The sequence below is a fragment of the Tyto alba genome, unplaced genomic scaffold (assembly GCF_018691265.1).
Source record: "Tyto alba isolate M040663 unplaced genomic scaffold, T.alba_DEE_v4.0 Super-Scaffold_1, whole genome shotgun sequence".
NCBI lineage: Eukaryota > Metazoa > Chordata > Aves > Strigiformes > Tytonidae > Tyto > Tyto alba.
The window spans coordinates 12,722,293-12,736,214 of record NW_024881261.1 but is presented as its reverse complement, the minus strand read 5'-3'; the positions used below and the strand labels follow the sequence as shown (position 1 = coordinate 12,736,214).

The 13,922-nt window shown below is 38.0% G+C and overlaps 1 protein-coding gene across 4 annotated transcripts in view; it reads right to left on the bottom strand.

Moving 5' to 3' along the window:
• The window catches only part of SORCS1 (sortilin related VPS10 domain containing receptor 1), a 305,446-nt gene that overhangs the window by 100,527 nt on the left and 190,997 nt on the right, over window positions 1-13,922 (bottom strand). For all 4 annotated transcript variants that reach the window (XM_032988691.2, XM_042790410.1, XM_042790397.1 and 1 more), the window contains exon 5: window positions 173-246. In XM_032988691.2, coding sequence (XP_032844582.2) covers window positions 173-246 — 74 coding nt within the window. The remainder of the gene's footprint in view (window positions 1-172; window positions 247-13,922) is intronic.

Below are 13,922 nucleotides of genomic sequence, written 5' to 3'. Positions count from 1 at the left end.
TAAACACATAACAGGAGGAATAATGTCCCTTTCATACCAGTTCTAAATTAATCTCAGCAAATCAGCAGTGCAGATTGCATTCAGTCACACTGCCTTCAAGCCCCCATTTCAACATCTCTGTATGTATGGAGAAGCTGTGTCTAGGAAACGAGGAAGAGGTTTTTGCTCTTACCAGTAGAATCTGTTTGGTGCAACTCCCTCATGAAGCAGTAGCCATCTCCTGCCAAACTCCACTGAACTGAATAACTGGGGACAAAAACAAACAGTCATGAATCATGGAAAAAGACAAAGATAATACAGAAATTAATCTGAAGAAGCCTGTATCACTTCTGAGACAGTAACAGACTTTTATTTCCTCCAGTCTCAACGAGACACACCTGGGATAGCTGAAGAGTATCTGTGGTGCCTTTTATTGGCAGAGGCAATACCGAGCTGTGTGACATGGGACACAACTGATATTACCTGAGGGATCACCGTATGGGTACACCCAACTACCTGCCATGACTGAAAACTCATCATCTAGCTCTTTGAGGCGCTCCCAGGTAATAAAATCATGCAGTGTGGGAAGGCTGCCTTTTACTTTTATTAAACTTGGGGTGGACACAAAATGTACAGCATAACACAGCAGTCTGATATCTTAGCCTAGCTCTGAAAACAGATATACACAGTTGCCTTCCTTGATAATATGTTAAAAGGTCATTCTTTTTCCAGTTACCAGTAGCCATCCCTAGAGAGCTTGTTCAATCTGGCACCAAAAAAGTGCTCTAACATGTCCAGACTACTGCTGCTGGAATGCGTTTAAATAGCACAAGTCACTTGTACCGTGGAAACCTGTGATTCTCCCTTTGCTCCTGTCCTGCAAACAACGTGACACCTTCTCCTAGTCTGGTTACACAAACTATATCCAAATACATCAATCATTCCAGAAAATCCTCCCATGATAAAAACCAAGCCAGACTGTGAAAGGTCAGCAAAAAAAGGCACGTTACAGGTATTATAGATACTTTGACATGTCTTTGTGGAATGATTCACAAATGTTACTGTTATAGACCACTTACAAAAAGCTGCTCTCCATAAATGCTGCCATTAGGTAATTCTCAGAAAGACAGTAGAGAGAACGATCACTGGAGTTCTGTCTTTCCTTTGCTTTATTTAACTTCAAATTTATCATATGGAAGCACTGAGAAGCAGTCAACCCTATGTTTTTCTTGCAGATTCATCCTATTTCCCCTCCTTCCCTTGCTTGATAGGCTTGGTCAGCTCCCTTCTCTGGCAAGGAACATGTTGTACCCCTTTTTTGAACTGTGGTTTGCCTTTTCATGACACCACTTTAGGGAACTTGCACAAAATGCAAACAATCTGAATCTTTATGTGAAAACTTTGACAATTTTTTTTTTTTTTTTGCAATGAGTAGTGGCAGTGGATTAGTGGATTGGCAGGGAAGAGAAAGATGGATGCCTATGAGAACGACTGAGAAGGAAAAAAACTGATTTTAAAGCTTTGGGTTGATCAGAAAGATTATTTGAATGTATTTTAAGAATTATGAGACTGGGATGTAAGAAACCTTGAGATCTACTTCTTATTCTGCATCACATTCCCAGTGCAAACCTCTATTACTCTCAGCTTCCCTATTGTAAAACCTTGGAAGAACATGGAGAAAATAATTACAACAGCTTTTTGGTAAACAGTAGACTGGCATATGTTGAAATCTACTTTAAAGTATGAAAGTTAAAAATTCACCTCTTTTTCTCATCTCCCTTTCTCTTGAACACTGTCAAAGAGACAAGGAAGAAGGTGGAGGGGATAGAATATAACAAGGACAAGAAAAGGAAAAACAGTTTAGCTTTGTGGATAGAAATGTATCTACTTCAGTGGAAACTTCAGTGGCAAGTCTGTTATTTTTCCTTAAGAAGAAGATTCTAGATACATTATTATTTGAAATTTTAGGAGTCCCTAACTATAACTGAGAAAAACTTACATTTTTTAAAAATAAAGACTATCTTTTGGAACTTTTAACAATTACTTTTGTAAAGTGCTCTGAGGTCAACTAATCAAGAATTTTACCATTACCTTTCACATTCAAAATCCATTTCTAGACCTGCTTTTATAATTGCAGCAAAAATGAAAACATAGTAACAATAAGCTCCTGTCAATCCATCTCTCCAGTGTCAGTGTTTTCCCTTTCATGGCAAAGTCGTTTCTTCCGTGCCAATTAGTATGTCTTTGACATACAGTAATTTAAGTTTTAATAAATTCCAGATCATCCTTTAATTATGAACAGGGAGCAATCCAAACAATTCAGCAAACACCTCTGGGTTTCCAGACCAGGGATATATAGGATGTAAGCTTTCCAGGGACATAGGCATTCAGATAGGTGAAATCATCACAGTAAATCTTGTTTTTTTTCCCTTTCTGTATCTCTCACCCTACTCCCTCTCTAGTTTCCCAGAGCTCAACTTTCAGCACATTATCCCCTCTCTGAATTTGCTGGTGATAGCATCCAGAATGAATCAATTACAGCCTGCAAAGCCTTCTCTGTGATTGTGTAGCATCCTCCTCCAAGCCTGCAGTGCCTGCTGGTTGAACGGCCCCAGTGCCACAGCTTCCCCCTGGCTCTTCCAGCACAACTCTTCAGCCGAGCCGTTCACCCGGTGCACCCAACAACTCTGCCAGCAGAACAGGAGCTGTGATGCTGCACCCAAGCAGTCCTGCTTTCTCTCAGCATGTGCCCTGAATGAGACATGTGATTCAGGCAAAAAGTGGAGAAATTCAAGGCTTTTTAAGTTTGTTTCCAAGGGAGGAAATGGATATAGTGATTCTACTGTCAGGATTGGCCTCTCAAATTGGAAGCCAGTGCCCAGTGATCTGGAGACAGTGCGTGAGAAAAGGCAACAGCTCTCAAAGGGAAATATCAGCTCCCTGGGAACCCATGCCCAAAGCTCTCATTGTCTTGGATGAGGCACTTTAATAACCGGGCTTTAGGAGATATTTTCTCCTTTGCCATTATCTCAGCACCAATCTCAGCTTTACTTACAGTAGCACAAGCAGCACTAATGTATCTTTAACAAACAGGGCATTCCCCACCTTACATGTCACTCCCACAAAAAGAAGAAGAAAAAAAAAATCCTTTGTAATGGGAATTTTTTCAGATATTTTATTCTAAGTATTATACATTTCAGACAAATTTTATTTACTTGGATCTGAAAAAAAAAAATATTCAGAGGCTAGGTTTCTTCCAAGTATTAGTTATGATACAGCTGGGATTGGTTTTCCCCATTTAGCAACTATAGTGCTTGTATGGATATTTTTTAAACCCAGCATTGTATTTTGTTGTTGCTATAAAAGCCCTCTCTCTCCTGGGACTTCTTGTGACAGACTCGTGCATGCAGTCCCTCCAGAGATGACATTTTATTTTCTTTGGCAAGTACTGCTGTCTGATGACAATTTTCATTATTAGACTGAAATTAGATAGTGTTCTTTGCCATACTTCTTTTCCAACCACAAATAGAAAAGGAACCTATTACAATTTCAATGTATGTTTTCATCAGAGGGCCAGGTAGTGATCTGACACTTCTGTTTTCACTGAAACAAAACTATTATGAAGTACAAATCTTGTATTGATCTCTCAGATTTGACCCTTGTTCACGAGGGAATAATTCTCCTCTTGCTTCCTCCTCTCTTGTATATTTATTTTTCTGTGTAGTACCTGAGTACTTAATAATCATTAACTGTCTGGTTTTGCTTTGTTTTGCTTTTAAAAATCCTAATATTCTGTGAAGTGGAAACCTACCAATTACCTCTTTTAGATGGGAAAACAGAAATGCAAGGGAAAAGGAAAGACTGTCCCAAGGTTACAAATACCTTTTGAGGCTGAGCAGGGATTCAAATAAATCCTCTGAACTGCAAGACAATCCCTCAGCTATAGAAAGAGCCTTTTCACAACATGACACTACTATCTTCTGGAGTAGGCAAAGCTGACATCTGAAAAGTGAACTTCTTTCTTTACCTACACCAAATAATATCTGTATGCTATTTGCTCTGTCTGTTATTTGTTTCCCAACCTGTGTGAGAAGTGTAAGAGCTGCTCATGGATTTCATAGTGATAGTGTAAGCTTCATCTTAAAATGCTCTGGGATATCTGGGTACTGACAGGGTACAGGTGCCATGTAACCTTCTCTTTCCCTTCTAATTTCTTGATCTTTCCAGCACTGATTTTAGACTTAAGTCATTTTTTATTTTTATTCATTGAAAATGATGTCAATTTGAGGCAGCCAAAACATTCTTAAGTGTGTAGATATTTTTAAAACAAAAAATATTTTTTGTAAACTAAAGGTAACTTTCCTATAATCCAATAAAAAAGCAGAAGAAAAAATAAAATATTTTAGAAATGTTTGCAGTTAAAAAAAAAAAAAACACAAACAAAAAATAAAACAAAGCATTTGATGAAGAGGAAGAAGCTGTATGTGTAAATTCTTAGTGAAAGTAAAATATTCAACAGAAATTAGTCAAGCCCGATTGGTTTATTAACTTTAGTTTGACAGTTTGCACTATAAAAAAGTAACTAAATACCAGAAAATGTAGGGAGAAAAAATAATGTTTTTCCAATGTTCCATGAAGAATAACTGGAATTTTATTTGACTCAACTGATCTAGACTGCAACATCAGTTTTAGAAGAGAAAGTGTATACTAGGCAAGAGGAAAAAGATCTATTTTTCTTTACTTCAGCTCCAGAAAATCTCTCCAAAGCAGAAAGCTCTCAAGACAGTAACTTCATAAAATCCTCTCTTTTTTGGATGGTGCGGGATATATTCTGCCATGCATCTTTCTTTGCCCTTCTGCCCTGTATTGCACAGGATGAACACCTGTATTCTTTCATGGTCTACCTATGTGCTAGTTCACAGCTGTGAAAGAGCTCTGGCTCCTTCCATTGTTTGACTAGATCTATTTTAATCTTCCCTAGTTATCCCATGTATCCTACCTCCTAGAGAACTTCCCTTCACTCAGCTCTCTTAACTCTTTAGATTAGAAATCATCTGTGTCAGCATGTGTTTACACACCATAAAGATTGCTGTGGCTCTCAGTGGCTATTATAAATACAAGGATATTATAAGTGCAGATAAGTGTAAGGCCAAGTTTTCCCCATAACAGATACTTCAGTAAAAGGTTCTACTATTCAGAATGGTGGAAAACAGTTTATTTTCCCATGTTATTTCTAATACTTTTGGTTTTCATCCACAAAGCAGCATAGCAATCCAGGAATTTTTTACTTTCCTCTGGAACAAGTGGCTACTGTTGGAAACGTTGGAGAAGACAAAACAACAGCTCTGCCATAAGATTTCCACATTACACTGGCTTCAAATACAGGCTGCGATAATTCATGTGACTCAGAAAATACTTAGATACCACTGATTTCATTTTTCCAATTGTTCATCAATGTCTTATGTAAGTCTCTGAACTGAAATACTGTCACATGTGAACACCAGCATTAATATCAACAAAGTTGGTATTAACCTGTATGTTACTTCTATATAAAACATATATATATGCCTTATACATAGCTTATGTAACTGGACTTTCAAAAAAGGATTAAGAAGGTAATTAATTCCTTCAATAGTTCTTCCTATGGACACACCTTAGTGAGCAATATATCTAATAAATAAATACTGTAAAGAATACAACCTTCTCACCATTTTACAGATAAAGGTTGCATATCTCCACTGAAACACTATAGAGAAAATGTAATGTGTAATATAAAGAATCATCTTCAAAACACCTCTCCTAAAGGGATTGTGTAGGAGTCACAAGTCCTATAAAACATCAGACCTTCACTTACTTTTATGGAGCTGAAACAAATGACAACAAAGATTCATCTCTCTTTAATTTACCATCAGTCTTATTTGGCTTTGTGTTTGTTGATTTGTATGTTGGGGTCTTTTTATTTTATTTTTTATTAGCCTATCTGCATTTTAAAAAATCCAAAATAAGTTGCTAAAATATGAGTTTTGAAGGCCTGTGTTCTCTAGGCATCACACAAATTTGATTCATCCTGATATAATCACCAATGATATAAGATTAGGACCTACAGGATCCTGCTTGTTTATCTGGGTTTGAAGTTGAGCTGTTAAGTTTCATAAAGTATTATACCTGAACATGTACTTTAATAAAACTGTACTGTGTACCACATATTTATCTTACAAACACTGGATTTTCCCTGAGATTTCCCCAGCCAAAAATCTGACTCTTATGAGTCAGCTGAATTGTTTATTTGGCTGTTGAACCTGCTGGGTAAGAATCATGGCATCAACCAGATGCTACTAGTAAAAGCAAACTGGTCTTACAGAGAGCAGTCCCCATTCCTCCCCAGTACCCACAAGCTCTGTGCTGCCCAGAGCCACTGAGTAATTCTGCTACCTGCATATTCATCAAACTCACCATACCAAAAACCTACACTCACAGTAATCTATATGTCATTCAAGAAGACAGACAAACATTTCCTCATTTAACATCTGACTTTGAAAGCAAGGTTACTGTGGTGGGTTGACCCTGGCTGGATGCCAGGTGCTCACCAAAGCCACTCTATCACTCCCCTCCTCAGCTGGACAGGAGAGAAAATATAACAAAAGGCTCATGGGTTCAGATAAGGACAGGGAGAGATCACTCACTAATTACCACCATGGACAAAACAGGCTTGACTTGGGGAAATTAGTCTAATTTATTACCAATCAAATCAGAAGAGGATAATGAGAATTTGGTAGCCCCCACCCCCCAAAATCTGGCCACACAAACCCAATACAGTTACACATACTAACTACTGAGAATCTGAATGACCCACCAATTGTGATATAATGCCATTTGAAGGGTCACGATGCTAGTCAAGACCCACCACTACTTCTGTTCTCAAGAGATTCATTTTCACAGTAAAAGCTTTCTGTCACATGTGGAGTCCCTCATAGCTTCAACTTCAGTTTAATGCCTACACAAATTGCTGCAGATCTGACTGACCCAGAGTGCCCATGATGTTTCATCATTCAGCACTTAAACTAATTGGATATTCTGATTAAATATTTGGTTCTGATGATTCTTCACATACTGATCTTGAATGATGTGGTAGTTCCATGTGCTTCCTATGCTGATGAGGATATTCAATTTTATGCACTGATTTCATCTCATGTAAAAAACATTATTCAGATGGAAATTCAGAATCTTGCTAAAGAAAAGGTGATTTAAATTTCATGCTGGAAGTGACTTGAGGGAAATACTTTGATCAGGCTAGCAGTTTCCATTATTTTTCTTTTACTTAAAAAATTTCCCTAAACAAGTTATAATTGAATATATCATGGAGTCTAAGTTTATTCATTGATTGGATTTACTAACTTCGGTAACTTTATATTCACAAAAGAAAAAGCTCTCTTTCTCTCACTGCTAGTTTCCATGAAAGCTCCACTCTTCTTCCTGGACACAGATCTGACTAAAGCAATTCAACCTACACTGCAGTATTGACCTAAAAAAAAAAAAAAAAATATATATATATGCAACTGGAAAACTAGTTCAGAACATCTTCGAAAGCATTGGATTTGATTTAAATTCACCTCAAATTCCCCGAGAAGGTTCCTACTGGTCAATCTTCCTGATAGTTTCTTCATATATGCTGACTTCTTGACTCTTCCTGGTGTTTCTATAAGATGATTAAAACTAATCCTGTTCATGGTGTTTCACCCTCACCCCTTCAAATAGAATTTAATTTATTCACACACAAAAATCCCCAAAACACCAGTGCACCTAAACCACAGATTTTGTACTGATGAACTATGTAAAGATTTTGAGAGATCACTCTTTCCTCATCTTCAGTATCTTTCTTTAAAATTTAGCTCAATTTATCAAAGAATACAACATTCCAAAAGCACAGTTTAGCTTTAACTATAAACATAACAGTGTCTAACTGAATAAGGACAACTCTTTCTGAAGATGCAACAATGTAACTTGAAATAAATGCAGGCAAGTCCTTCTTCTTATCCCCATTCATTTATACTGAATAAGTTTATTGCTGATAAATTGTACTTTACTATCACCGCAGGTATATTTGAAGAAATTCTAGTCTTCTGCAAAGTTTCAGTCATTATTCTCATTGTTCATAGGGGCATTATTCAAATGTTATTCAAATGTGAAAGACCATATTTAGAACTACTCCAAAACCTTCAGGAAAGCAAAGCAAAATAGGAAAGACATCACGTGGATTGCTTCGATTCAGTGATATACTATTTCAATTTAAGTCTCTCTTGCATTTATTTTGATTTCTATGCAGTGTGCCGAAAAGGATGGGGTTACTGAATCAGGTAAGGACTTAAGATTTAACATGCTTACATAGGTATATACAGTAGTCCTTTATGATCTTTCAGACTCTTAAGCCCTTGAATCCACCTGCTGGATGAAAAATTATCACAGTGGGAAAGAAATTTCCACAGTGGTGCTACAGACAATTTCAAGCAGTGAGAAAGAATGAACAGGAACTTGGATGCACACATGTTGCTGTTATGCATCCAGTGCAGCTTACTTGGGTATCAAACAAAGTACAATAAATTTAAAGAAATTGCTGCACAAGGCATTTCTTCTTCAGAGCAGTCAAAGGCTGGGAGGTATACTATTCCCTGAATCACACCATTCTTCATTTAGAAGAGCCATGGACCAGGCTTTTATCTTCCAACACTGAGTTTAATAGAACAGTATGTTTTGCATAAAAAAAAAAGAATCTGAAATTGTACATGGTACTTCCTTCTGAGAATAGAGCATAAGATTCATGATCAAGAACACAAAAATGGGCTGCAGGGTTGGTACTCATTTACTTCCATGATCTCTGATCTAACTGTAAGTTCTAGTACTAAGATGCTTAATTATCCCTGAAGCAATAAAGTTCATAGGACATGGCACAGACCTTGAACATCTGAAGTTAAGCAATGTATTAATCATGCCATGCAGAGACCACCAATAAGGTTACCTAATAATTGGTGTTTACTGAATGCCGATGGAAACACATCAGAGTGACAAAGCTTTCAGATACCTGCTTTACATTCAAACACCAGTGAGGTATGTAGCTCTGTGGCTGCTTTTGCTGATGAACCACACACTGCTTTCATGTAGACTTGTTCAGTATGGTTGTAACACGGTGATTTCTTTTGTGCATGCTAATCAGAACAAAGCATCCTGGAGATGACCCTCAGCTTTCTTCCTACGTGTCCTTCTATAACTCCTTCCACATTCTCAGATACAAGCCACATCAGCTGGTGTTCTGGTTTTGTGGCAGTTTGCAAGCAACTGTATTAGCATGATGTCCCCAGTGCATTCAACTCATATGCTAAAAAAGTGGCAGGAAGCATATTTTTACCATCAGATACTTAAGGGAATGTGACGGGCATATACATTTTAAAGCCAGAGGGAACCCCTAGTATCATCACTCTGTTCTTCTCCTAAGAGATGCTGCAGAATCTTTACCACTAACTCAAGCAGTAGAGAGAATTATTCAGGCCAACAACTGATGGCTGAACTAGATTGTATCATTTGGAAAGACATCCAATCTCAAGTCCAAGGGATGATGAATTTACTACTCCACTCAGTATGTTGTCCTCAAGGTTAATTCCATTCTCTGTTAAAAAATACTATCTCTGTAACATATAATAGGTTATCCTGCACTTGCTTTCTGTTGTACTGTGAATTTACTAGGTAGGTTCATAACTGTTTAGATAACTGCATTAAATAAATGCATTTTTGTTTAAAAAGTGTATCATATTACAATGAGAACAGAACCAAAAAGGCTTATTACAGCAGAATTTAGGGCAAAGTGTCAGAGTTTTCATGTACACATGCAGAGCTTTAAATTTTAAAATAAATTATTATGGTTTATCATTTGCATTATATTAAAACCTATGGCTCCAAGTGAATTTAGTGTTGACAGGCACTTTGTATAATAAGAAACTGAAGACCTGTTGGAGACTATAGTCAAAACATATGACAGATGGAGAAGGGAGGGGTGAGTCATATAGAGAAAAGTGAAGGGACTTGCGCGATATCACAGAGGCCAGTGGCAGACCTAGTGGTATGGAGCACATTTCTTTATTCCTAATCCAGTGAACTGTCCAACTCTGATGGAAAGGAAAAAAATATTTTTTTTTTTACATGAAAGTAAGAAAACTGGAATTATGTAGAGCACAAAAAACCTTGCAGAAAAACAACAGACCTACCCACAGCTATAAGTAAGCATCCAAGGATCCCAAAGCAGCAAAAGAACAAGTTCTCTATGGGTACTGATGTTTATACAGACGGATAAGCAGGGACATACTGATTTGCCTAAAGATGAGTGAGTCAGTGGTAAAGAGTGCAGTGATTAGTGCTCAAGTCTTTCCTTCTGTTTCACTGAGCACACTCCTGGCCCAGAAATGTATCTTCCTCTCTGGACTTCCAGGCTGCCACTGGGCTCCGCTAGCTGATTTTTTCTTTTTTTATTACTTATTAGAGGAGGAAAGAACGTTAGAGATTCCTCCCACTTTTAATTCCATTCTTTATTTTAAATTGTTACCCCAGCACATTATGCTTAGTGAGGTGTGTAAAAGACTGATGGGTAGTCTAGGAAAGCATATTTTATGACATCGTTTGTACACTGGCTTAGAGCCAACTTAAAAAAAAAAAAAAAAAAAGATACAATCTGACACCATTATTCTTCTTACTGAGACAATGCTGAGGAAGTGACTGTATGGAAAGAAAGGAGTAAAACTCCTAATAAAGTAACTGCCAGATTAATAGTTTTGATGTCCCTTCCTTGTTAATTTTCAGGATGCTGGTTGCCACCAAATGTCTATCAGTTTGCCTAGAGATAACAAGGCATATTTGCAAAGAGTTGTGTGCAACGTGTTACCAGGATGCCCAACAGGTATCTGTGCTTAAGATCTTCACACAAATGGCATGCACAGCCCTAGCTACAAACATGGATGTTTCTGTGCATGATTGATCGCTTGCTTAGAAACATAACCTTAAAAATAGGGGCTAGTGTTCACAAGGCCTTTGTGTGGAAGGACCTTTCCCTCCCTAGCACAAGTGCTGGTAACCCAGAAAGGATATCTAAGATCATGCAGAAAGTGCAACGTTGCAAAGACTGAGACAAACAACTTTTATCATGTAAACTCCTTATTAATTTTCATCTTCAATAATATGCATCAAACTCTGCTGGAAAACTGGCTTGGTTGATTAGTGGTGCCCAAAATGTTAACACAAATAGCATAGACTGTTGCAGGAGTAGTGCTGTAGGGAAAGGGGGAGTTATCCACACAGGCTAATATTAGCTTTATGCAAACTAGCTCCCTGGTTGTGTGTAGTCTGTCAAAAGAGACAGGCTTTTCCAAAAGATGATTCAAAGTGGCTAATGCTTACCACTCTAGAGAAGCTTTCCTTTCCATTAATTTTAGATGGGATTAGCGTCCTTTAGCTAACATGAATCCAAGTGAATAGTCCTCTAAATGTTGTCACAGCAGTATGGAAAAAATCCCACCTCAAAACGATGTCACTTGATGTTAACGGTATTTAAAAAAAAAAAAAAAAAAAAACTATGATGAAATTTCTGATAAAATAAACCTGGCTTTTACTCCCCCTTCTCTGGTCTATGTAGACAGTGACTGTTACCACCGAAATTGAAAGGATGTAAACAGAAACAGAATAATTTACATTGAAAGGAACATCTGGAGGTCCCTGGTCTGACCCTTTTCCAAGCAGAGCCACCCTCAAAGTTAGATTCTAATGCAGTGAAATTAAAGGTTTTAGAATTATGAAGTGCGTTAAAAATAGTCCATCACATCTTAAAGAGCGAATACTGGCTACATCTATGGCAAATATTCTACTGTCAGACATAAGCATTAGACCAAACACATGGATAGATGGGGCTAAAGGTACTTTTAAGAGCTGGCCTATTCTCTCACACAGACATCCTACGGTCATATGTATCCTTATCTCTATTCTAAGTGTCTGTCATCCCTGACATAACACCTTTGTTTTCCACTTGAATGAATGAGGAATGGACCTTTTTTACTGTAGGAAACTGAAGATGACATGGTCTGATGACAGAGGATATGTTGTCCCACAAGCAACAGAATCCTGATTTGCTAAACTTCAGCACTTTGGCTATACAGCCAAGTATCAGTCCCTAATTAATTACTCTCCAGCATGACACACACAATAAATAAAGGGAGACAGATGGAATCAGATATCTGTGAAAGGCCCACATGAAAAAAAAAATAAAAAGAAAAAAAGAGAAGGAAATCTAAACCTCTTAATTTACTAGTGCTATGTTGACAGAGCTCCTTTAATCTGAGGTGCCTTGCTTTTCAAGAGTTTAAAATGAGAGAGAAGTAACAACGATAGCTCCATTTTAAATCTGCTTTTTCAGCCTCTGTTGTTGCCTTTCAGTGCTTGAGTGCCTTTATGCATTTATTCCTGACCTGGGCAATTACGAACCTGCATTTCACCCATCTGACATGTGTTTCCCAATTTCACCTGTATTTCTCCAAATAGCTCTGTTATTCATGGCTGATTACTAACCATTCCTCTGTGTGTCTGACCCATCTGAATCGCAGAAGATGTCTCCACATGAAGTAGAGGCTCTTACATTCCACCCTCTGATTACACAGAAAACCACTTTCGAAGATTACAGAGTAATACATAAGCAATACTCCCATAAAATACAGACCCTCATTCTACAAGCAAGCTGATTAAACCCATGAGAGCTCACACGTACAAGACCTCCAACAAGCTTTTGCCTCACAAGCAATGCTTAACTGTGTCTGAAGTTTCCTCCTGATTTGTAACTCCTCTTACACAAAAAAACGGAGAAGCATGCAGTAGTTCTGCAATTACGTGGTAAGAATCAGCCATGTAACAACTGTCAGCCAGAACAATGAATGCAATCATGAAGCAATTAGAGCAGGCAGCAGATGGTTTGCTGCTCTTTTTTTCCTCAAGACTGGCAGGAAAAAGTCATGACTGAATAAGGGACTGGTCTGTCAGCAGTGGTAATTCAAGTTTGCTGCCCAAGGCAGAGACACAGGGAAGAGATATGTGAACAAAAGCAACTAACTCACTGGAGTTTAATGAGTTACTGCTCCTCAGCAGAACCCCAGTAATTAACCACATTCACCCACACACAACACCCAAGAAACTGGGACATAAAATTACTTCAGTTAACACAGATTTCCCTACCATTGAGTAAATCCCTATTTAACCAAACAAAAAAAAGATCTGTAGTACTTCTCACAGTGATAGACTCAGTGGGCTGTAAAGAGTCTGAGGGATGGTGCTATGTAACCCATTTCCTGTTCCTTACAGCTCAGCAAGGAGCGGCATGCACTAACTGTTGGCTTTGCTCTCATCAGTCCTGAAATGGATGGACAACTTCCAAGAACCAAAACAGTCCAGATCCAATATGATTCCTGTATCTCCAGCTCTTGCTCTACTTGCCACCTGATTCTCCTGGTCCCACCTGCTGCAATGACAAGATGTAAATGTATGGCAACAATGATGTGCCTTGCTAGAAGGATAGAAGCATGTTTTCTAGTTGATTCTCACCTCCCTCCTGACTGTCAACAGCAAAATTAAACAACTGCGACAATCCTAACTGGTCAAAATCCAACTTACTCCTTACAGCCCTCATCTACAAAGCCTTCACAGCCTCTTCAGTCAATGGTATCAAAGTCAGTGATATCAAAATGTAAATTACTTACCATGCAGATATATTTCCCTTGTTTTCTGGGGTGACTCTGAGTGTACACACAGTGTCTGGAATCCAAGGAGAAATGGGTTCTCTTTCCTTACATACCTCCTTAGCACAAGATCACGAAATAGCAAACAGCAGTGTCATTTGTTCCAAAGTACTCCACAGCTCCCATTGC